Source organism: Saimiri boliviensis, chromosome 3, assembly GCF_048565385.1.
Source record: "Saimiri boliviensis isolate mSaiBol1 chromosome 3, mSaiBol1.pri, whole genome shotgun sequence".
NCBI lineage: Eukaryota > Metazoa > Chordata > Mammalia > Primates > Cebidae > Saimiri > Saimiri boliviensis.
Genome location: NC_133451.1, coordinates 63,557,002 through 63,582,673, shown reverse-complemented (window position 1 = coordinate 63,582,673; position 25,672 = coordinate 63,557,002). Strand labels below are relative to the sequence as shown.

Here is a 25,672-nt window from a genome sequence, read left to right as displayed (position 1 = left end):
AGGGAGTTTACCAAGCCTCTAACCCTACTAAGTTGGACTTCTAACCCAAGGTCAGTCAAACTTCCTTGCCCTTTATTGAGAGGAGCCTTTAACCCACTCTGTCTTAGGAGACACTCTAAGTCTCCTAACTTGGGCCTTTAACCCAGTCTCAGCCTTTACCCGGGTATATGCAGCCCACTTACTCAAAGTTGTTTAATCAGTCCCACAGTCTATTTCCTTTAGGTTGGGGTCTCCTCAATATTACTTTTCAAGGCTCACCAGAAAGATGTTACCAGACCCCAGCATCTACCCAAAATTAGCCTTTGGGTCAGGATTTTCCTTAGTATCGTCCTTTCCATGGTTACAAGAAAGGAGTCCTGATCCATACTCCAAGAATGGGTTCTTAGATCTCATGGAAGAAAGAATTCACAGCAAGTCCATAGCATAAAGTGAAAAGAAGTTTATTAGGCAAGTAAAGGAATAAATGAATAGCTACTCCATAGGCAGAGCCGCCTCAAGGGCTGTTGGTTGCCCATTTTTAGGGTTGTTTCTTGATGATATGCTAAGCAAGGGGTGGATTATTCATTTCTCCCTTTTTAGACCTTATAAAGTAACTTCATGGCTCTGGTGGGAGCATAAAAGTGAGGAAGACCAGAGGTCAATCTTGTCACCATTCTAGTTTTGGTGGGTTTTAGATGGCTTTTTTGCTGCAAACTGTTTTGTCAGCAAGGTCTTTATGACCTGTATCTTGTGCCGACTTCCTATCTTATCCTGTAAGTTAACCATCTGGGAATGCAGCCCAGTAGAGCTCAGCCTTATTTTACCTAACTCCCATTTAAGATGGAGTTGTTTGGTTCACAAGCCTCTGAGACCAGCACATATGGTTGTGCATGTTGTGCACTTCACAATTCCAGGAAGTACATTTCATATCACAGCACACAACATGATGTCCCTAAGTGGGATCTTGAAAACAGTGAGTTTATGAAGAGGAAAAAGCCAGAGGTGTTGCCATGAAAGGACTCTGAGACAGTGTTGAGAAATTGATTCCTTTTCTTCTGAACATATCTGAGGAAGGAAGACCCAGATTCTCTGAGCCTACTTTTGAATATTTCACTTATTTTCTAATGTCAAAATTTTGTTTATTTTGGATATTACTTTAATAATGTTCCTTTACTATCTTTCTTCTTCATTAAAGATGAGTAAGCCATACAGGGAGATCAGTATTCAGATAAGAGGCCTCAATTGTGTAAAATGAAATGAGGAAAATGCATTCTGGTGACACCTGTCAGTAGAACACACCTTCAGAGAAAAAAGTAGATTCATCTTCATTCTAATCCCTGACTTCTCAGGAGGATGAGCTATGATGATACAAGACAAGACAAAGATGTTACTCTTACCATTGTTTCTGTCCCAAGAGAAAAATGATTACCCTGTACTCAGGAATTTACATGGATGCAAATAGCTGCAAAAGAAATGGCTGCTTCTTTAAACTCACACATTCAGAAGAAGAGTAACTGAAAAAAAAAAATGCATGGAGAAGTTGCTGGTGAATGAACTAATAAATTTGGGAAATTTGCATATTAAGATATTAAAATGCATGTTTCTAGGTGAGAAAAGTAAAACAAATGCCCTCAAATTATAAAGGAAACTAGGAAAAACACCATACTTCCCCATCTTTAGCTAACTCTAAATAGATTTTTAAAATGCCTAGAAATTTAGTGACATTGAAAGAATTCAAGCTTCTTAAATCCTTCTCTGTAGACTGGGTGATGTGCATTCAGAACCAGCTATGGAGAAACAAAACGCATCACTGGGAATCTTTAAGTCTTTAGAATTCTCTCTTCTATCCCTATTATTTTGTTTTTTAAGGCTAAATGACTTAGAAGTCACAAGTGGTTTTCTGGGTCTGAGTTTTTACTGAATACTTGTAAGATCTTAATCAAATCACTTCGAATTTCTGAACACATTTCCTCCTGGGTAAAATTTGAGCTATTAACAGACTGAGAATGCCATCAATAAATTATGATTTACGAGTTGGAGGGCAAACCCAATGCCTTCTTATCCTCATGTAGTATCTGGGAGCTGGTAAATTTGGTGACTGAATAAACAAATATATGAATGAATAGAATGATTCATGAGTGAATTAACCATAGAAATCTAAAGCAAGAGTGACCTTTTTTATTTGTGGTTCTAAGTATGGTCCTCAAACTGGTAGCTCATCATCTTCTGGGAGCATGTTTGAATTGCAGAGTTTCAGATTCCACCCTAGACCAACTGAATCAAAAACACTGAATGTCAGGGGGAAGCAGAATTTGTGTTTTATTAAGCCCTTTGAGGTGATTCCGAAGCATTCTAAAATTTAAGAACCTCTTCTCTAAGTTGTTTTTCAATCCTGATTTGGCATTTAATGAGTTAATAAATAATGTGGTTTCTAGGCAACCTATGTACATCTAAATAGATTTTTTTTTTTTTTGTAATACCTTATGTCAAAGTTTGCAAATTACATGTCATCATGTGCCATACAAAAGTGTGTGTCTGGTGCATGTGTTTGGTTATCAATACTTACACACTTAGTGTAGGCACACTTCTCATGAAGAATCTAAATCTTTTAAATGTTGCCGTTTTCTTTATCAAAAGAATATGCCGGACCTTAGCCTCTCCAGCATTATCACCATATTATTCTCCCAAAACAGAGACCATGTATCAGTTTATTGTTTTGCTTGAGCTGTTACTTTCTTAAGCTCAAACTGTTTCATGACTGTTCCATGAATGTATGGGTAACCCATCTTCCCAGTTTGTCTGAGGCCTAGTTTATATCTTTTGCCACCACATAATTATTCATAGCCTCTCCTTTATTCCCCGAACTATCTTGGTTTGGATAACTGATGGGTCACCTATTGGTTGGTATGTGTTTTTGCAACTCCAGACTTAATGTCAACCCTGTTCAAAGTTAATATTGAAGATACTCTAATTAGAGATGAAAGTAAATGCGACTGTAGGCACAAGGAAAGGAAAGAATAAAAGTTAAGGGGCATAGCTCAAATGACCTGTTCAAGAATAATATTTTTTGACATATGATGTCTTTTCTTTAAATCTATATATTTCCCTCTGCATTATAGTATATATTTACTTTAAAATTAAAAGACCAGCTTTAAAATGAGAAATATAAAGGGAAATATGTCTTTAAACTGTTTCAATCAGTTAAGGAAATGCATTTTCCTTAAGTCTATTTTAGGAATTTGGCATGAATTGAAGAATAACAAACATCAGATTAAACTCCGAGTCAATTTCACTTCCTTTTGTTGTCACCAAAATATCTTGAGAACCTCAGCTTTTATGAATATGTGTATTAAAAATTCAAATATTATTTTCACTGGTTTGTCATAAGAAGCCCTGAATATAAATGTTCACAATTTTTAAAATTTTGCCAAAGACTGTGCGTAGTTACCAGATGGAGGCTTTTTGGATCCGGTTTCCTGATGTTGCTGAAAGGTTATACATAAATCAGTTTGTTAAGTTTTCTACATATATGTATAATTTTTTTCAGGATGGGAACTTTGTTGATAATAACATTGTTTAAGTGACACTGTAAATCTAATTTTGAGCTTCTTATAATTTTTGCAGTCAACTTTCTTCTTCCAAATCTCTTAATTTGTTCTGAAGTTATTTTCTTATGTAAATAAAATCATGTAGGTTTGCATTGCAACAGTTGATTGACATTTTATCTTTTTTTAATAAATGAAAGCTTAATATTCATACTTTCTAAAGAGAAATTATTTTATTTTTTCAGAGATGGAAGTTTATTTTTCTTCATGAATAAACCTGACAATTCCACACAAATAAAGAAACCTTACTAAGCTAACATCAGGATAGTACAGTAAATGTTTAATGTTATTCTCATTAAAAACAACAACAACCAGAATTTAGATTCCATTTTATAACACACACATGGATATTATTTTTACCTTTTAAATGAAAACAAATAAGTTAACAATAACAGAAGCCTAATTATTGTATGAGAAATTTATTCATTAGGGCTTTATTTTTGCTCTATATATTTGAGAAATGCAATTGAGCTAATTATTAGTATCCTTGCATAAGGACATATCTTCCTTTGCTGCTGGGACACCATGGTCCATATCTGCAGGATGAAGCCTCACCATTTTCATCCCTATGACTCTATGATGTATCAACTCCTCTTCCAAGATTATTTTAGAGTTGACTCCAAGTAAGTGTTAAGTATTTTAAACAATTTTTTTTGTTAGAATTTGCTTTTCCTTAAATTTAGAATTTGCTTTTCCTTAAATTGATTCTAAACTTGATTCTCTCTTCTGGATTACAAAAGATTATTACACATTGTATGCATGTATTCAAACAACATACTCTATAAATATTAATATATAATCTATGTACCCATAAAAATTAAATATACTTTTTATAAATTCTGTTATTTTTTTCCATTAAGCTTTGTAGATTTTATTTCATATGCTGCTGCTAGAATAATCATATATAGGGTTTTCTCTCAGGACAGATGCTAAGATTTCAGCTCATTTGTATCTCTGTAACAATAAACACTATATTTTAAACAAACATTTTAATTATAATAACTAGATTTATTTGAAAGAATGTGATGAATAGGATATGTTGTAAGCACAATATTTGTATTAACTCATTAATAATCCAAACAAATATGTAGACAAACGGGAACTGTTGTGCATTGTTGGTGGGAAAGTAAAATGATATAAACAATAAGTAAAACACTAGGGTGATTTCTTTAAAAAGTTAAAAACCTAATTACCAGCAATTCCACTTCTGGACATACATCCAAAGGAACTGAAATCAAGATCTCACAAAAAAATTTTCATACTCCTCTTCACAGCAGCATTATTCAAAATAGCCATCCAAACATCCACTTTATTTTTGTTACTTTATGAAAAAATTATGGTATCTATAAAATCAAATATTTAGCCTTAAAAAGGAAAAATATTTCTTACACACACTGCATGAATGTACCTTAAGAACATTATGTTACATGAAATAAGCCAGTTACAAAAAGTCAAAAACTGTCTGATTACAAATTTATGAGGGATTTTGAGTAATCAAATTTATAGAAACAGAAGTACAATGGTGGTTGCCAAGAACCAGAGGGAGGATAAGTTGTCCTTTAATGGGCAGAGATTTTCAGTTTTGCAAGATGAAAAATTCTGGAGATTGATTGCATTACAATGTGAATACATTTAACACTACTGAACTGTAATGGTACATTTTATGTTATATGTATTTTCCCACACTCAAAAAAAGAAGAAAACTCAACAAACTGTATAAAGAAGATGCCATTATTCCCAGTGGGGCAATGGAGGCACAGAGAGGCTATATGTTATGTCCCACTCACAAGGCTGATTAATGACTGTGTTTGGGATTTAAAGCCCGAGACTTGTGCTTCAACCCTCCCTCTTGCTCACTAGGCCTCTCCTACTGCCTTCAGTGTGCCTGCTGCTGTTTTTCTAGCTTCACAAGTTGTGACTGGGTTAGAATAATCACCTTTTTCACTGATAATTTTATTTAAGAAGCCCGAGGTACAATTCCACAGATTTCCAAAATTTGTCAGATTTCAGATTTGTCACGTTTCTGTCTGAATGTCTTTTATTATCTTGCTTATTTAATTGGTTTTAAACTTACACAGCAGAGTAATTTTCAATAGCAGAATTGCTTACTCAGTTGAAAACGTAATCTGTTAAGCTTTTTTTTTTCAGTAGTTAACTACTAACAAAGGTTAACCTGTACATACTCTCTGTCTTTGGAATGTATCAGTTAACTGCATGAAGGTTAGCAGGAAGAAAACATGGTCTGTAGGAGCCAATGGCTTTATGTGTCATCAAAAGGAGAAAAAAAAAAGTCTTAGTTCATAAAAATCACAAAATCGTATTTAGAAAATAAACAAGTTAGCCTAGAAAGGTAACTTTCTAAGAAAGGGCATCTAAGAAAAGTCAAATGTTTCAGGTTCTCAATCAAAGAGACATAGATTGACCTATGACAGTCTCAGTGCTCTCCATGTGCCTGGGCCTGATTTATTAGAGTCATTATGCTTTCCCGTAAGGGCAACAAAATACAACTACAGTAGGTGCACATAAGCCCCTTTTCTCTGGATTCTCTCTTTAATATACTTCTACCTTCTTTACAAAACCAAAATAAAACAACCCTGGCTGACAAAGATTAGGAATCTGTTGGCATCATCTTTTAAAAAGAAAATATGCTTTACATTTCTTTAACAAATGTTTAAGTTAAATTCAGGGTCTAAAGGAATTTGCCAGTTTTCCTCTGGTCTTCCTGACTTTCCCAGGCCTACATAGGTATAGCTACAGGGGCAGGAGCTTGGCTGTTGCAGTTGTGTAGAAGTTTGAGATGAGTGCTCTTAACAAATGGATTGATTTCCACTTGTTTCTTGTTTATGTCATTTTGCATACCAAAAGAAGAAAAAGCCAAGAGTTGTGGAAATGATTAGAGTGTTTTTGTTTCTGCTGTCAAATTCATCTTTAATATATTTGATCTTTAATGATGTTGGAAACTCATGTTTCTTCCAGATGGAAACATACACAGACACACACACACACACACACACACAATTTTTATTTTTGTTATGGCCAAAATTACTAGAAAACATTCTTATAAGATAGAGAGAAGCAACAATTTTGATCCACTAACCCTTCATGTTCTTACCCTCTGCATTTCTCAGACCCTTTGAAGCTTGCAGAGAGCTTAAATTCTAGACAATCTGTGCCTGTGCTGACTTAAGGCCACCACCCTGATCCATTTCCTGGCTTCCTGGCTTTGTTAGCTGTTGAAACAGTGGAGCTTGCCTCCTGTGTGTATGTGTGTGTGTGATTGTGGGTGTGGGTAGTTTAAACTTTCTGTATCTTAGCTGCCTGTAAAGTAGTCAGTGATTGCTACATTCAGATCAAACTTTGAACTTGTTTATTTTTCGGGTGACAGGAATGAGCCTTCCTGGGCTCACCATTCCCTGCTGGAACCACCACTGCTTCTCAGGGTTACTCTACAGCAGCTTCACTGGCTGAAAGTGAAAACTGAACAAAGGGATTAAATTGTGAGGTAAAATTTGCTTTTCAATTCCTTTCCTTGAAGTTTTGTCCTACCCCACACACAGTATTGTGTGCCTTAGAACAATTTCTGTTTTGGACATATTTTATCATTAGAAAGTCTTTTGCGTAATTCCAATTTTCTTACAGGAAACTCTGTTGTTGTTTATGCTGTCTAAAATCTTTCAAGCTCTCAATGTTCAATTTTATTTTTCTGGATTTAATGGAACTCTTCTGAAGCATGCCAGGAATGGAAGTCTCATCAAACTGTAAGCCACTTAAGGAAAAGAAATCCTTTTCAAGCTTTTGTTTCTCTGCTCACATCTTTCATCCAGTCTCACTCACATGCACGCATGCACACATATGCACATACACACACACCTTTAAGGTGCATTCCAAAATATAAAATATGTCATTTACTATATTTATTTAAGTAACTGGATTTGATGTGTACCAGATAGAGCCAAACTTTGTCAGGGTATGACAAATGGAAGAAATTATTTTTTCTAATTGAAACAAAAATACAGTCTTAATGTTAAATGACTCAATTTCTTCTAAAACAGGCATTCTTTTTTATTTTTCTCTTTTGTTCCATTACTATTCCTTAAAGCCAATTTTAGACATTTTAATTTTCAGTCTATGGCTCATCTTAAATAGGCAGTCTTGAGATCCCGTGTAGACTAGAATTTACAACTACATTAAATTGCCAGTTCCTTTCCGATAGGGTTTAAAATGTTTTATGAACTGATTTTTAGATTTTAAAGTAAATGTCATTCATAAGTTATCATTCAGCATATCTAGTTTATTATTTTACATCTTCTAGTCCTCCCCTCCCTATCCTTCTCCTCATATAATTCAGAACTCATTATTATCCACTGGTCATGATGAGGTAATGCTATTTCATGCCTAATACCTTGTAGCTTCCTGAATAGGTCACACTCATTTCCCAGAGATGACTAGCATATATTCACCATCAGTTGCCTGATTTTCATCTTCTTATTCATTCCATCTTTCACCGGCAACATTTTTACACCATGAAGAGCCTGATCTTTTTTCACAGGAAATTTTCATTGTCAGAACAAAAATCCCTTACAACTTGTCAACATTCTTGTTTGGATGAGATAAGTGATGGACATTTTTGACTCTGGATTGGGCCTAGAGTAAATTTTCAGTATGACCACATGAGCAGAGCTGGGCAAAACTAAAGTCCATTTCTGGGTTGCCACTCTTTTTCTGTGTTTCTCTGAGCAGGCACTCTGAAGATTTGTTTCCTAATCTTATCCAATAAATGTAAGACTTATCTTTTCAGGGTAGGTAATGATTAGAGATCATATACATGAAGCACGATCGATACAATTTGTTTTAAAAGACACTAAATTGATTTTGATAAATCATTTACATACACTCTGGATCATTAGATAATTAAAGGTGATTTAATGTCATTTTCTCAAGTTTTAAGAGCCAACAAATTAGTTGAGGATCTTACTAAACTGTAGGTTCTGTTTCTGGGTTGAAAGCTGAGATTGTACATTTTTAACAAGCTATCAGATAAGGCCAATAGCACATGGGACTTGTACATGGACTGTAATTTAAATAGAAATTGTGAATCAATTTTATACATGTGAAAGAATAGTACAAATTAAAGTAAGATAAATGATCATTAATTATCAATTAATAAATATTAAATTAAATTTTTAAGTAATCAAGTTAATTCAATTAATATGATTAAATTGTTTATGAATAAATAAATTGAATATTTATAAATTTAAATTAAATTTAAGAAAAAAATGAAGAAAAGGCAAAGGATGAACTAAGACATGAAATGGAGCCAGAAATTATGCTATAAATGTATAATATAAACTACCTACTATAAGTGGAATCAATTTATCTATATAATCTTAACAGATAGCATGAAAGGGTATCTGCTTCTTCAATATTCATTCATTTTTGCATAATATGGACACATTGTATCCGTCGATAAGTAAAGTTATACTGCCACTAAACATTACATTCTGGAGCTAATGAATACAGATTTTTTTTCTCAATTAATTCGTAATATACAACTGTTGAAATGAGATGTGCAATTGATATTTCCTTTAGATAAATTGGAAAGAAACAATTTGTTGAGAAATTAACATAATAAAATGTTTCAGAAAGAGCTATTTCATTAATTACGTGAAAATCAAGTTTAATATCTGAATGTACTGTGTTGAATTCTGTGGACACTCATTCCTTTATATCCAAACTGGAAATGTACTCTATTCTCAACACACTAGAAGATTCTCAGTGAGAAGTGGAAGTCTCATTGTTCATCCATTTCTTCATTCAATTTATTCAATTCCAACTTCATCCCAAGTACACTACTTACAGATTTACTTTCTCTTCTTTCAACTTCCTGCTTCTGCTGACTTCTTGACCATCCATATTAGTTTTTCCTTTCTTGAGCTGCCAGCATGTTCCATAGTATTTCATGCTGGAAAATATTTTCTCTGAGACTCAGCCTCTTTGCTAACAAAGGATTGCAAAGGCTACCTGACATTGTGCTGGGAATGGAGGATAATGGAGAAGCATATAGAAGATAAATATTTAATATAATTTTTCTAAAATGCTCCAATCACTCAGCTGTCATTCTTGTCTCAGGGTCTTGCATGCTCTAAACTTGTGTCTAATCTATTTTGAGACCACTTCTTCATTACTATCCTCTGTTCCAGGTTTCTGAGGCCTACAACTTCATCACTCAATAAGCAGAAGGAAAATGCAAAACTCAAGTATTTTTTCTTCATTTTCACTCTATTTGTAGCATAAGGTGCTATATGTTTTGAGACAAACATATTGTTGAATAATGAGTTTTACTGGAAAAAGAAAATGACAAAGCATTTTTGTGTAAAAAATATCATTACATGAATGATAACATGTAAAATATGGTATGTAATAAATGTCTTACAATATAAAATGAAAAAATATCTACCCAAATTTCTCCCTCCTAGATTTCTGTGTGTGTGTGTAGATAGAGGTAGTGATGGTGGAGGAGTTGCCTTTGAAATACAAGGCTGTTATATTACCATGCTTTTCCTAGTCAAAATCGTATCTTTTTCTATACCAATTAATATTAGGTAAACTACTTTAAGTCGTGGCTAGCTATTAAATTAGTAATTTTTGTTTGTGGGTCTCATTAAGAAAGTGACTATTGAGAGCTTAATAAATTACCTTTTTAAACTCCTCTGAAAAATTTTAGAATCACAAATTACTAAAAATATTTACCATAAAATATACTTAATCAATTAAGAACCTCTAATTGGCAATCTTTCAAGTTTAAAGTTATTTTACTTGAAGTGATATAATTTCAGCTAAGATATCATGCAATTTATACTGCAATTAGTTCAAATTATCTCTATTTATATAATAGCATACATTTTCTATGTTATTAAATCAACAGATCTTCAGAAATAAATGGAACAATCGATTATGAAGGAATCTATAAATTGTAAAATAAAATAAAAGTGTTGTAAAATAAAAAATATTAAAAGCAAGGCTATGATTTTACTTATAAAGTTCAGTGGAAATGAAGTGTAAAAAATAAATAATAGACAGCTCTCTGAGATACTAATTTTACATGTCCAATTGATGGGGCCACAGGGAACCCAGATATTTGATCAGACATTACTCTCTCTCTCTCTCTCTCTCTCTGTCTGTCTATCTCTCTCTCTCTCTCTCTCTCTCTCTCTCTCTCTCTGTGTGTGTGTGTGTGTATGTGTTTAGATGAGATTAAAATTTGAATTGGTAGACTGAGTAAAGCAGATTGCCTTCCCTTATGTGAATGGGTCTCATGCAATCAGTTGAGGACCTGAATAGAACCAAAAGGGTGACTCTCCTAGAAGTAAAGAGGAATTCGTCCTGTCTGACTGCCTTTGAACACATACATATATGACAAAGACTGAGAAACAGAGCAAGAAAGAGACTGTGTATGTTAGTATTATTAGTACTATGATTAAAATATTAATTAAAGATTAAACAATTTTTTCTTGTAACATTGAATTGAAGTAACTCTCAATAAAAAATGTAATGATTTAGTCTGATCCAGAATTTTAGTCAATGATAGGATGAAACTGAAGTTTACTTCCCTTGCTCACATAAGGTATTCATTAATGTACTATGATTTGAATATTTTTCCTCTCCAAAACTTATGTTGGAATTTAATTCCCAAGGTTGTTGTATTGAGAGATGGGGCCTTTAAGAGGTGATTGAGTGATGAGGCAGGTTGAGTCATGAGAGTTATCATGGGAGTGGGTCTGGTAGCTTTGTAAGAGGAGGAAGAAGAGATCTGGATAGCATGTTCAGTCGCTTGCCATGTGATGTCCTCATCCACCTCAGGAGGATTCAGAGTACCCACACCAAGAAGGCTTTCAACAGCTGCACACACACACACACACACACACACACACATAAATGAAAATAACCACACCTAGGAACATTATAATTCACTTGCTCCAAATGAGTGATAAAGAAAGAAATTACAAGCAGGCAAAGAAAGCAGATAAATTACAAACTGAAGATCAAAGGTCAGAATGACAGAGCAGATTTTTTGTATGGAAAAGCGAGGTATAGCTGAAGTGTTAATAATAAGCCGTGGATTTATTTTACCTTAAGTCCAGATTGTCCAGATTGTTTTTGGCATATTTCTGTGAAACATGCCTTTTAATTCAAAGTGAGATATACAGTTTCATTTGTTTCCAAAGCTTCCACTAGAGACCTTTGTCCTACTTGTCACGGAACCAGCTGTAGCTCTTGCAATCTACTGCAGCCTAATGACCACACAATATGTTCTTTGTGCTTAGAACTCCATGTACCCAGGATGTTAAAGGCCAATTTTACTTTGTAACAAATTGCAGTGTATTAAGGGCAACATTAGTGACTCAGATTCTGATTTTGTCCTCTGTATTTCTCCAGAACGGCTGTCAATCTATTATATATTTGTAAAATCTGGTATTAAAATGCTTTCACCAGAAGATGTTATGCGAAAAGATCTGAAGTTAGTTCATGGTTGTCCCATGCCCTGTGCTTTTGTGAGCAACTGGGAAAGGATTGAACAGTTTCGTAGTAGACCAGATGACATTGTGATAGCCACTTATCCTAAATCAGGTGAGTTCTGTGGCCTGACAAATTCAAGTCTGACTTCAATTTTTGTTTCCTGGAAATCAACTTCTCCATAAAATTATTACCATTCTACATAGATTTAATATTAATTTAGTGAAGCCATCTTCTTTTAGTATATTAAAATTGACATCTGGGGCATAGAAAGGGGAATTAAGTCTTTAACAGTATGTGTTAAGATGATAGTGTTTCTAATAGATACTTCCCCCCTCCTGTGCAATTAAGGTAATGATTTTTTTTTAAATATTGCCTTTTGCCACAGGTAATACTTGGGTTAGTGAAATTGTAGACATGATTCTTAATGATGGAGATGTTGAAAAATGTAAGCGAGATGTTATTAACAAAAGAGTTCCAATGTTGGAAATGTCTCTCTCTGGAGTAAGAGTATCAGGTAAATTTAATCTACTTGGAATTATAATTTTGTCAGATTATTTACACATCATATGCATTATTGTATGTGTGACTTTGACTGAAACTGGAGTAGATTTGGTAACATAAAATGGAAGTTGATAAACAATATAAAACTGAGGAATATGAAAAAAACTGTATTTTCGTCTGTTGTATATTCAAGTATGATACCTGTAAAGATACAAAACATGCAAAGATGAAAGAGTCTTACTGTAGAAAGCAATTGAAAATTTGGTTAATAAAATAAATAATATTCTTTATGTCTGACTGAATTTTGTTGGGTAGAATTTGTCAGATTAGTTCCTAATTTAGGACATTGTTATAACTAATAAATAAGTAAGTAGCAACTCTTCTTAAAACATAGAATTCACTAATACTATTAATTTTTCTTTCATAAATATTTATGTATTGCTTGTAAAGATTATTCACTGTGCTATGGTATAGATATACAATAATTAGAAATTATATGTGGTATCACAGGGAGCTTACAATTATATTGTAATATTAAAAAGTAAATAATATATCAATGTTATTAGCCTTACATAGACAACGAATAGGCTTCTATGGAAGTGAACAATAGGAAAGTTCACTTTAAATGGGTATAAAGGAAAAAAACTTAGACAAATTAAATTTAACAGAGTTTAATTGAGCAAAGGACAATTCACAAATGGGTCAGCCTCTTCAGCCAAAATGGCCTCAGAGGTTCCAGAAAAGCCACAGGGTTTATGGAAAGAAAAAATGTAACATGCAGAAAACAGAAGTGAGCTATAGAAACAACTGGCTTAGTTACAGCTTAGTTTTTGACTTATTTGAACACAATTTGAAGAGTTGGCCACCTTTGACTGATACTTGGTGATTAACACAAGAGTAGATTAGAATCTGTTTACACATCCAGTTAGGTTACAGTTCACTACATATAGAAAAACCTTTAAGCCAAAGTTAAAATGTATAAAAAGACAGCTTTAGTGTAAATTTTATTAAACAAGGGGTATCTACTCCAAATTGAGATTAAAGAGTTGTACACACTTGGGGAAAGAATATTCTAGGATATAGTGCTGGAAAACTTATTCCAGGAAGATCTTGATGTAATCCAGGGACTATAAAGATCCATGAAAGAAGGAAAAATTGGGATGTGAAGCAATTGGAAATTAGGCTAGGACAGATCATGTAGGACTTGTAATTCCTAAAATGTTCTCTCATTTTATCCTAAGAACATTGAGGAAGACATTGAAGGGTTTTAGGCAAAGAAAAATTATAAAGTTTTTGTTGTTTTTTGTTGTTTTAAATACAAAGGCTCCACAGGTTGCTTTGTGGAGGTGGAATTGAGGATGCTAGAGAAGATATATTTTTGACTTGTTCATGGACTGTAAAAGAAATATGAAGGAAATGTAAGAATTAAGAATGACTCTTACCGTTTCATTTCCATCAAGCAAGCAGACTGTGGAACCATTTGCTTGCAAGGAAAAGTACGTGGAGAGGAACACATTTGGGTGTAGGGTTATTAATAATCCAGTTGTGAAATGTTAACTTTGAGACGCCATTGGATATTATAATCAGTTAAAAATTTAATAAATTAAAATGATAGTATTTGTTAAAAGATATTTATTAGGCAATGCTCAGAGTAATCGGACATTGGAATCAATGTGTTTGCCCAGGGAAAGCCTGTGGAGCAATATGAAAAGGGCAGGACTGAGCTGTGAAAAACATCAACATGAAGATGATTGGTAGAGAAAGAGGAGTTAGCAAAGGAAACTGAACAACAACAACAGAAAAAAAGCCTGGAGGAAATGAAAGAGTCTGATGTTCTGTAGGTAAATGAGAGGGGTATTCAAGAAGTAAAGCTTGACTCTCAAATGTTGCTGGAATCATCGGATAAAAATAAATAGTAGGATGGTGATAGACCTGTATATCAATAGAAAGAGAAATATCCAAATCCTCTCCTGTAGTGGAGGAGCCCCTCAGCAGGCTGACTGAACTAGTTTCCATAGTAGGAGAGGGATCAACTGGCAGGCTGTCCGTCCTTCTAGGTCTTGCCAAAAATCAGAGAGCAAATGCCAATCTTTTTTTGTTTTGTTTTGTTTAAAAAAATACATTCAATTTTTCGAAGTTACAAATCTAAAATCCCAGTTATTTCCTAAGCCATCAAGTTCAGCTTATAAATATTATTATTGGGCTGGGCGCGGTGGCTCAAGCCTGTAATCCCAGCACTTTGGGAGGCCGAGGCAGGTGGATCACGAGGTCAAGAGATCGAGACCATCCTGGTCAACATGGTGAAACCCCGTCTCTACTAAAAATACAAAAAAATTAGCTGGGCATGGTGGCACGTGCCTGTAATCCCAGCTACTCAGGAGGCTGAGGCAGGAGAATTGCCTGAACCCATGAGGCGGAGGTTGCGGTGAGCCGAGATCGCGCCATTGCACTCCAGCCTGGGTAACAAGAGCGAAACTGTCTCAATAAATAAATAAATAAATAAATAAATAAATAAATATTATTATGTTACTTAACAAAAGGGGTTTAATATTTAATCCAAGCTAAATTTAATTAAGCTCCTTTAGATACTTAAGTGGCATTTATATATTTAGTATATTTCATTTCCTTGAGTACTTCATTTATCTGACCAAGACAAACCCTTTCAAGTATTTATAGTCTAATAAATTAAACTCATAAATACAGCAAATCCTAGTCACTTTAAATGTTCCAAAACTACACAGAAACTTAGCAGTGATTCTACCACTGTACTCCAATCTGAGCAACAGAGAAAGACTCTGTCTCTAAAAAAAATTTAAAAAGAAAAATAGAAAGCAAGATTTCAAGTTAAAATTCAGGTATAAATACTCAACACTTTTTACTTAAAACCAAATCTGCTATTCTCACAAACCTGTTACTCTTACATACGTCAAGGACTTAAAATGCAAACTGCAAAGATTCCTAAAGCAAATGGTTATGATGGGAGTTTGATGTTCTTAAACATGTCAATCCTTGGAAAGCTTAGAACTGAGGGATTATGCAGAGGGCAAGGAATACTAATGGGTTTAAGACTGAGGTAAGACTTTGGAGCCATAGAAAGTATAAAATGAAAAATGACAGAACCAAAGAAATCTAAGATGTGGTAGTCAGAGATAACAGATGGAAGGCAGGATTGGGAATACAGAGGGAGGCTGTGTCACATTGCCTAACAGTGAATAGTTGAAGTCCAGCAGGTAGACAAGGGTAAACTTCAGCATTTAAATCTACTCTAGAGCCTGAATGTGAAGAATTGTGTTATCTTTATACATTCCTAACACTCATACTTGTGGATATAAAGAGTTCATTTAAAAGACTCTTGGCAAAATGATTGCAAAACAGGGGAAATTGAGAAATCTTTCAGGGAAGCTGAATGAGGAACAAGGAACAACAGATGTGAGCAAAACTTCTTAAGAGAAACAGATCTGAATTATGTTGTGGGCATTAAGTAATAACAAGTCATGGAAGATTACAATTTCTCATTTATATATGCTGGGTAAAGGGACTGTAGCTGCTAGATTAGTAGAAGCATAATAAAATCCCTGGTGGAGTTGTATAGTAATATATGCTTACAGTAATTTATGTTTGCAAACAAAATACGTGACAATTAATTAATTTGAAATTCAGATAAATAACCATTTTATTAAGTATAAGTACTTTTCAAATGTTGTAAGAAATATTTATGCTAAAAACAACCTGCTATTTATCTGGTAATACAAATTTAACTGGGATTTTCACATTTTAAAATTTCCTGTCTGCCAAACCTGTCTCTACTGACATTAAATAGATCTTTTGCATACTGACTATGTGCTATTCACTGTTCTCTATGGACATTTATTCATGAACAAAAAAAGTTACATTTCTGCTCTTTTGAAATCTCCATTTTAGTGTTTGTTTAGGAGTGAGGTTGGGGAAGGGATATGAGAACATGAATAAACAAACAAATAAGTAATTAAACTGTTAAACAAAGTAGGTTATATAGAACATTAAAAGAAAAATGTTGTAATAGGCCGAATGACTTCTTAGCATATGAAGTGAATTACTGCGAATATTTAAAACAAGTATTGTTTTCAATGAGTGAGTCAGATGCAATTTTGTGTGAGTTTGCTTTTGTATTCAGAGATGGCAAAAATATGCAAGATTATCAGGTATTCTAGAGTTTAGACTGTGTATAAGTAATACTGTAAAACAAAAAAGAATGCATGAGAAGTTCATGTATCATCTCTCTTAGGACCTTAATCTGAAACCAAGTTCTACCATGTATTTATTGTGTGACTTTAGAGAGTTAAGGTAACCTCTAAAGATTACACATTTTTACTGTGCATCCATATATGGAGAGACATATGACACTTATAGGATATAATGAAAATATAGATACAACAGGTGGTAATATATACAAAATTAACTTCATCTATGCTACAGTACCTGATAAAACACAATAGCCAATTTTAGACTTACTAATTATTGATATCTCCTTGGCATGCAGAAAACATTTAAAAAGTCATTCATAACAATGCACAGGTACAGTAAAACTCCAAATTATTAAAAGGAGTATTATTGTTTCTCATTTTGGAGACAGGGAAAGTGAAGTACAGAGATTCTGAAATACTTTCAAAGTGTCTCACAATGCTTAAGTGAAAGAGTCAGCATTTGAACTCAGGGAGTTAACCTCAGAATGTGCACCTTGAATGTTACACAGTGTTACACAGAAATCCCTGTCATTGACTCAGAATTTAGCTGCATTGTATAATGCTCAAAAATATCTTGAAAAACTGGTTGGCAGCCAGGCACTGTGGCTCACGCCTATAATGCCAGCACTTTGGGAGGTCAAGGTGGGTGGATCACAAAGTTAAGAGATAAAGACCATCCTGGCCAACATGGTGAAACTCCATCTCTACTAAAAATTTTTTAAAAAGAGAAAACTTAGCTGGGTGTGGTGGCACAAGCCTGTAGTCCCAGCTACTCAGGAGGCTGAGGCAGGATAATTGCTTGAACCCAGGAGGCAGAGGTTGCAGTGAGCAGAGACTGCACCATTTCACTCCAGCCTGGTGACAGAGTGGGACTTCATCTCAAGAAAAAAAAAAAACAAACAAAAAAAAACTGGTTGGAAAAAGAAGGAAATAAGGAAATGTAGCCTCCTTGGAGACTCTAATATATCTATACACTTAACTAAAATTTCTCAGGTGTAGAAGAATTAGAGAAGAATCCATCACCCCGGATTGTGAAAACACATCTACCTACTGATCTTCTTCCTAAGTCTTTCTGGGAGAACAACTGCAAGGTATACTCCAGACTCCAAGTCAATTTTCCACTGTGGCCCTATGCCTTTACCCACTCACAGAGTTAATTTTTAAACATATATATTTTTAATCAAATACTTTCAACAATCTATACCGATTCACATTGTACATAAATCTTCAGGGGTCATTTATTTGTGACCAGGAAAACTGAGCTACATTGAAATACTTCAAATGCAAATTAAGTTTTAGTCTGAATTTATATACTCAAGTGTTCCAAACTTGAGCAGCGATAGAATCCAAATCTCAGCAAAATATTGCTACTTTTATTCCCCCAACTCTCCCTAGATCTTCAAGCCTTCTGTAAAAACTGAACTTAAGGACGTTAGTCCTGATTTGAAGATTTGGTAAAATTCTTTGGAAAAACATTTGTTCCTGCTTATCTACTTTTAGGGAAATTGTATATTTCAAATTTTCTTTCTTTTTTTATTTTTCTGAGACAGTCTCACTCTGTTGCCCAGTCTGGAGTGCAGTGGTGTGGTGTGATTTCAGTTCACTCCAACCTCCACCTCCTGGATTCAAGCAATTCTTGTGTCTCAGCCTCCCAGGTGGCTGGGACGACAGGCACACACCACTACGCTTGGCTAATTTTTTGTATTTTTAGTGGAGATCAGGTTTCACCATGTTGGTCAGGCCAACTCCTGACCTCAGGTGATCCACTTGCCTCGGCCTCACAAAGTGCTGGGATTACAGAAATGAGCCATCCTGCTGGTCTCAAATTCTGTTTCTTTAATAGCTATAGTGCAGATTATGTGTTTTTTCTTATCTGACTTTTGACAATTAATGATGTGTGAGAAATTTTTTAAGTTGTTGACTTTATGAATTAAAAGTTGTTCGTATTATACTCATTATTATTTTAATGGCTGCAGGATTTGTTCTGATACCCCATTTTGCTCCTGATCTGTTATTTGTGCCTTCTCTCTCTTGTCTTTGCCAGTCTTGCCATAAGTGTATTAATTTTATTGATTTTTAAAGCTAGTTATTTATGTTTTTCAGTTATTTCTGTTGTTTATCTGTTTTTAGTTTCATAGATTTCCACTTTTTATCTCTATTGTTTCTCTCCGACTGCTTGCTTTGGGTTCATTTTACTTTCCTTTTTCTAATCTCTTTAAGTAGGAACTGAGATTATTGATTTGTTTCTTTACTCTTTTCTAAAATAAACATTTAGTTTTGTAAATATCTTTCCTCAGTACAGCTTTAGTTGCACCCCAAAAATTTTGATATGTCATGCTTTCAATTGCATTCAGTGCTAGGCATATTTTCATTTTATTTGAAATTGTCTCATTTATTGCAAGATTTTGAAGGGTATGATTTAATTTCTCAGTGTTTGAGGACTTTTGTTTTCCTTTTTCTACTGATTTCTAGTTTTATTCCATTTTAGTCAAAGACCATACGCTACATCATTGCAATTCTTTCACATTTCTTATGGTTCATCTTGTTCTATCTTGGTAAATGTTTCATGAGTACTTGAGCAGGATGTGTATTCTTCTTTGTAGGTGAGTATATTCTCTATATTTTTATTACATCCTCTTGAGCAATAAGGTTGTTCAGTTTTTTAAATGTCCTTTCTTGTTTTCTTTATAGCAGTTCCATCAGTTACCTGAGAGTGGATTGTAAACATGCTCAACTATAACTATGGTTTGTCTATTCCTATTTCAGCCTTATTGGCTTTTGTTTCATGTATTTTGAAGTTCTGCTCTTTGCTGTTTGGAATTCAGAATTGCTTTGTCTACTTAATAGATTAGGACTTTTATCATTTATATAATGTCCCTTGCAATTTTTTTTGAACTAAAGTCTATCTGTCTTGTATTAATATAGCCACTCCTAGTTTTTACTGATTAATGCTTGCATTACGTATTTTTTTTCTATTCTTTTATACTCAATGTATTATTGTCATTTTGTTTGAAGTGTGTCTTTTGGACAGCATATGGCTGAATTCTGTTTTTATACACTCTGCCAATTTTTGTCTTTAGATTCATGTGTGTATATTATATAAATTAAAGTAGTTAGAGGGTAGAGCCAATTCGGTTGACCATATGAATTCTGGAAGAGCTTCCTACACTAAAAAAGACCAGAATATCAAGCAGAATGGCAAACTCCAAACAGATCTTTGGATAAAAGGCATTAAGAGTGAAGAGAGGGAGAATGCAGACTCCAGAGCTAAAAGGGGAGGAATCTAGGAATCCTGCATAGGGTTCCTGAGCACTGTAACTCATTCTTGGCCCTGCACAGCTCATAGAAAAGGAATGAGTAAAACAGACATGGAGTGGCCCACTCTTACCATGGACCACCAGGAGATCCTAGCTGAAGGAGGCTCCGTGACACCTAGAGACATTTTGGTTGGCAGGGAAAACTTCCCAGAGAATTGGCAGAGACAGTACTCTACTCTGTGTGGAGCCCAGAGAGTTTGGCATAGGAATAGCTGCAGTGGAGCACGTCCACAGGTGTCCATCCTTCAAGGCTCCATATTTCTTTAGGTGGCTTTAGCTTTTGTTAGCTCACAGGTCTGGAGAAATCAGGCCTGTATTGCACATGGGCCTGGGCCAGTCTGATCCAACCATTCCTCTCTGTGCTAGCTTCTACTAGGGTCCCTGCATAGCCACACTCACTTAGTGGACAGCATCAGCTGCCCTGCCAAAGCTCTTGCCAGCAGTGGCTGTCATAGTTCTTCAGCTAGCAGCTCCCAACTTTCAGTTTTTCACTTTTGCATATGGATCTCTGCTGGAACAGAGCCACCTTCAGTTTCTCCCATCAGTGCACAGTAACCTGAAGCTTACTCCTGCTACCCTGTGAGCAAGTGTACACCCGTGGTTGCCCCATCACTACATATGTGCCTGTGGCCCCCTGCTACCCTGTTGGATTACATTCTCCCATGGTGTCTCCACTGCTCCAATGAAGCTCTTTTACCAGCAACCTTGATTGGAATGTTGTTGCTAGTAGACTGGAAACACACCAGCACCTCCAGCAGAGCAGATGTTTGACCACAAGGGGCCACAGAACAAAGCCACAGGTCTTGCTCTAGTTTCCCAGAGACAGAGCCCTTATCCTTGGAGTGCGGAATTAAGCCTTGGTCCCCCAAAAGCATCCAAAATGGAAAACAATCTAACAAACCCAAATTTACACTACAGTCAAAACCTCAAGGACAACAAAGAATATAAAAACAAAAAGCACCATCCAAAAAAAAAAAAAAGTAATTTCAAAGATTAAAGAAACATTAGTTGACACAGATGAGAAAGAAACAGCTCAAGAATTCTGGCAGCTTTAAAAGCCAGAGTGTCTTCTTGCCTGCAAATGACTTAACTAGCTCGCCAGCAATGGTTCTTAACCTGATTGAAATTGTTAAAATGACAGACATAGAATTCAGAATCTAGATGGCAAGGAAACTCAGTGAAATACAGGAGAAAGGTGAAACCCAATCCAAGGAAAACAGTAAAACTGACCAAGAGTAGAAAGACAACATAGACACAATAAGAAGGAATGAAACTGAACTTCTGGAAATAAAAAAATTCACTAAAGAAATTTCATAATATAATGGGAAACATTAATGATAGAATAGATCAAGCTGAGAAAAGAGTATCAGAGATGGACTGTTGCTTTGAATCAATGAAGGCAGACAAAAAAAAAAAAAAAAAGAATTAAAAAAATGAACAAAACCTCCAAGAAATACGGGATTCTATAGACACCAAACCTGTGACTCACTGGAATTCCTAAAGAGATAGAGAGTTCAATTAACTTGGAAAACGTATTGGAGGATATTGTCAATAAAAACTTTCTCAACCTTGCTAGAGAAGTCAACATACAAATTCAGGAAATTCAGAGAACTCCAAAAAGATATTATATAAGACAACAATTCTTAAAATAGAGAGTGAAAGAAGGTCTCCAAGGTCAATGTGAGTAAGAAATATTTTGCTATGAAGAAGCTGTGGGTTTGATTAGGTCCCATTTGTCTATTTTGGCTTTTGTTGCCAATGCTTTTGGTGTTTTGGTCATGAAGTCCTTGCCTACACCTATGTCCTGAATGGTTTTGCCTAGATTTTCTTCTAGGGTTTGTATGGTGTTAGGTCTTATGTTTAAATCTTTAATCCATCTGGAGTTAATTTTAGTGTAAGGTGTCAGGAAGGGGTCCAGTTTCTGCTTTCTGCACATGGCAGAAAATCAAACACAGCATGTTCTCATTCATAAGCGAGTGTTGAACAATGAGAACACATGGACACAGGGAGAGGAGCACTACACACTGGGGTCTGTTGGGGGGAAATGGGGGAGGGATGTGGGTTGGGGAGGTGGGGAGAGATAGCATGGGGAGAAATGCCAGATATAGGTGAAGGAGAGGAAGGCAGCAAATCACACTGCTATGTGTGTATCTATGCAACAATCTTGCATGTTCTTCACATGTACCCCAAAACCTAAAATGCAATAAAAAATTTAAAAAAAAAAAGAAGAAAAAAGAAATCTTAAAGACAGCTAGGGAAAGGGGCAGGTCATATACAAAGGGAACTGTACCAGGCTAACAGTGAACTAGTCAGCAGAAATCTTACAAGTTAGAAGAGATTGGGGATCTGTATTCTGTATTCCTGAAAAAAGGAAATTCCAACCAAGAATTTCATATCCAGTCAAACTGCTTCAAAAGTGATTAACAAATAAAATCCTTTTCAAAAAAGGAAATACTAAAGGAGTTCATTCTCATCAGATGTGCCTTCCTAAAGGTCCTTAAGGAAGTACTAAACATGGAAACAAAAGGCAAACCAGCCACCACAAAAACATACCAAAATACACAGAACATTGATCGTATAAATCAGGCATTCCCAAACTTTTTACACAGGGGGCCAGTTCACTGTCCCTCAGACCGTTGGAGGGCCACCACATACTGTGCTCCTCTCACTGACCACCAATGAAAGAGGTGCCCTTTCCTGAAGTGCTGTGGGGGGCCGGATAAATGGCCTCAGGGGGCTGCATGCGGCCCAAGGGCCGTAGTTTGGGGACGCCTGGTATAAATCAATTACATAATCAGGTTTACATAATAACCATCTAACAGCACAAGTACAGGATAAATCTTGACATATGTATTTTGATCTGGAATATAAATGGGCTAAATGAGCAACTTAAAAGGGACAAAATGGCAAGTTGGATAAAGAAGCAAGACCCAACTCTGCTACCTTCAAACTTCAATAGACTCATCTCACATTCAGCAACATCCATAGTCTCAAAGTAAAGGAATAGAGAAATATTTAATAAACAGAGAACAAAAAAAGCAGGAGTTGCTAGTCTTATTTCAGACAAAAGAGACTTTAAACCAAACGAAGAAGAATATTATACAATGAAAAAAGGTTCTAATCATCAAGAAGATGTAATTATTCTAAATACATATGCACCCAACTTTAGAGCAGCTAGATTCATAAAACAAGCTCTTACAGACCTACAAAAAATACTTACATAACCATATAATATTAGTGAAAGACTTTAGCACCCCACTGATAGTGTCAGACAGGTCATCAAGGCAAGATATTCAAGACTTAAACTCGACACTTGACTAAATGTACCCAACAGACATCTACCAAACTGCAAAATATACATTCTTCTCATCTTTACATTGCACATATTATATGATTGACCACATGCTTCACTCAGCCATAAAGCAATTCCCAATAAATACAAAACTCAAATCATATCAGCCATGCTCGTGGGCTACAGCACAATAGAAATATAAATTAATGCCAAAAAGATCTATCAAAATCATACAATTACATGGAATATAAGTGACAGCCCTTGAAAAGGGTAAATAACGAAATTAAGGCAGAAAGTTTTTTTAAAAGTCTTTGAAACAACTGCAAACAGAGATACGAAGATACTCATATCAGAATTTTTGAGACACAGCTAAAGCAGTACTAAGAAGAAAGTTTATTGTGCTAAATACCTATATGAAAACGTTAGAAAGGTATCACATTAACAATCTAACATTGCACCTAGAGGAACTAGGAAAATGAGAGCAAACCAACACCAAACGTAGCAGAATAAAAGAAATAACGAAAATCAGAGCAGAACTGAATGAAATTGAGATGTGAAAATCCATACAAAAAATTAACAAAAACAAAAGTTTGTTTTTTGAAAGAATTAACAAGATATAACACTAGCTAGATTATTAAAAAAAAAAAAAGAAAGAAAGAAAGAAAAGGGAAGATCCGAATAAACACAAGCAAGAATGACAAAGATAATCTTACCATCAACGCCACAAAAATACAAGGAACCCTCAGAGACTGCTACAAACACCTTTATGCATACAAAGTAGAACATCTAGAAGGACAGGGATGAATTCTTGGAAAAATACAACCTCCTAGTGATGGCAGCGCCAGCAGTCCAGAATGGCTATTGCCATCACATCAGCTGCAGTGGGGAGACGTGGGTGGTGGCCGCAGCAGTGGCTGCAGGAACAGCAATGGTAGCAGGGGGACCCCTGTGCCCCATGAACCTGCAGCAGCCGACTGTCCCACCCTTACCTGCTCTTGCTCGGCTGGGCAGAACCCACTCCTAGGCCCAGAGCCTCGTCTATGGCCTCAATCATGTTCCCTCCTGTGTCTCGTGAGCCCACAAGCCTTGGCCAAAGGTGGAGCCAGGTCTTGAGGCACTGTCCCTGAGCTTCATGGGTTCCTTTGTACAAGATTGACTGGGGCCGCTGCACCTCCCATGTGGGGAAAACACAGAGAGGAGACTGGTAGTTTCCAGAATCCACCCCTGGGACTCCTGCAGGGCTAGCTGCCCTGGTATCGCCCTGCCACCGCCATGGACACTAGCTGAGTCAACCGCAGATAGGGGAGCGGCATGGTTAGGCAAGGAGGGATGAGCATAGAGGAATTCCAAGGCAGAGTTGGGTCCAGGGTGGTGCCCTACCATCCTGGAATCCAGATAACTCCAAAAAGATATTATATAAGACCTGGGGTGCCCAGGAAGCCAGGAACAGGCTTCTGTGCCCGGAGCTGGGAACAGGCAGAAAACCACCCTCCTGGCACAGCTGTGATAGCCCAAGTCATGGCTGTGGACCCAGGCCTCTCTGTGCTTTTGGGGGCCAGGAGCAGAAAAGAGCACTGCCTTCCTGGATGCAGCTGCAGCCACCCATGCTTGGCTACTGACCCAGGCATTTCTGCACTCTTGAGGCCAAGGAAGGTTGCCACCTTGGTCCCACAGGCTCAGAAGTGTCTGCTCCCACTATCTGGCCTCCGCATGCTCCCATAACACACTCCAATCTCGGAGCAAGTTGGTATCAAGCCTGGGTGCTTGCTGTCACAGCCCACTTGGATGTGTGCACACTTGGGACAGCTCTTACACACCAGCCCCCATCACCTCGGCCCCCTCCAGACTTCGGGCACCCAGGACACAGGAGGGAAGTTGAGGGGCTGCTGAGGGTAGCTTGACACTGGCCTGCAGGCACCCCTTGGCAGTAACAGTTTGAGCACTATGAAGGGTGGCAGGAGGTAGACATGCTCCTGGACAGAAGAGGGTGGACTTCCAGTGAAGTCCTACCTTCAAGCTGGGGCAGGCCTGAAACCTGGGGGCTGGGCTGTTGGTCTTGTATACTGGACTGGGAACCTGTGGTGCTTTCTTCCAGGCCCACCGATGGCCGCAAATGGACCAATAACCATGCACTTCTTCTCTTCTAAGATCCATAAAAATTCCTAGACTCAGACAGAGATGTGGGAGAACAAGGCCAGAGGCATCACAATCTCCAACTTTATACTACAAGGGTGCAGT

General features: G+C 36.1%; 1 protein-coding gene across 4 annotated transcripts in view; it reads left to right on the top strand.

Moving 5' to 3' along the window:
- Window positions 1–6,834: 6,834 nt before the first annotated feature.
- Window positions 6,835–25,672, top strand: part of SULT1B1 (sulfotransferase family 1B member 1) — a 38,396-nt gene continuing 19,558 nt past the window's right edge. Inside the window, exons 1-5 of one of the 4 annotated variants that reach the window (XM_039468253.2) lie at window positions 6,838–7,086; window positions 9,785–9,997; window positions 12,021–12,212; window positions 12,487–12,615; window positions 17,819–17,916. In XM_039468253.2, coding sequence (XP_039324187.1) covers window positions 12,065–12,212; window positions 12,487–12,615; window positions 17,819–17,916 — 375 coding nt within the window. In that variant the 5' untranslated portion in view covers window positions 6,838–7,086; window positions 9,785–9,997; window positions 12,021–12,064. Of the gene's footprint in view, window positions 7,087–7,223; window positions 7,343–9,784; window positions 9,998–12,020; window positions 12,213–12,486; window positions 12,616–17,818; window positions 17,917–25,672 lie in introns of all 4 variants that reach the window. The other 3 variants (XM_074396225.1, XM_074396224.1, XM_074396226.1) reach the window with 3 other exon arrangements.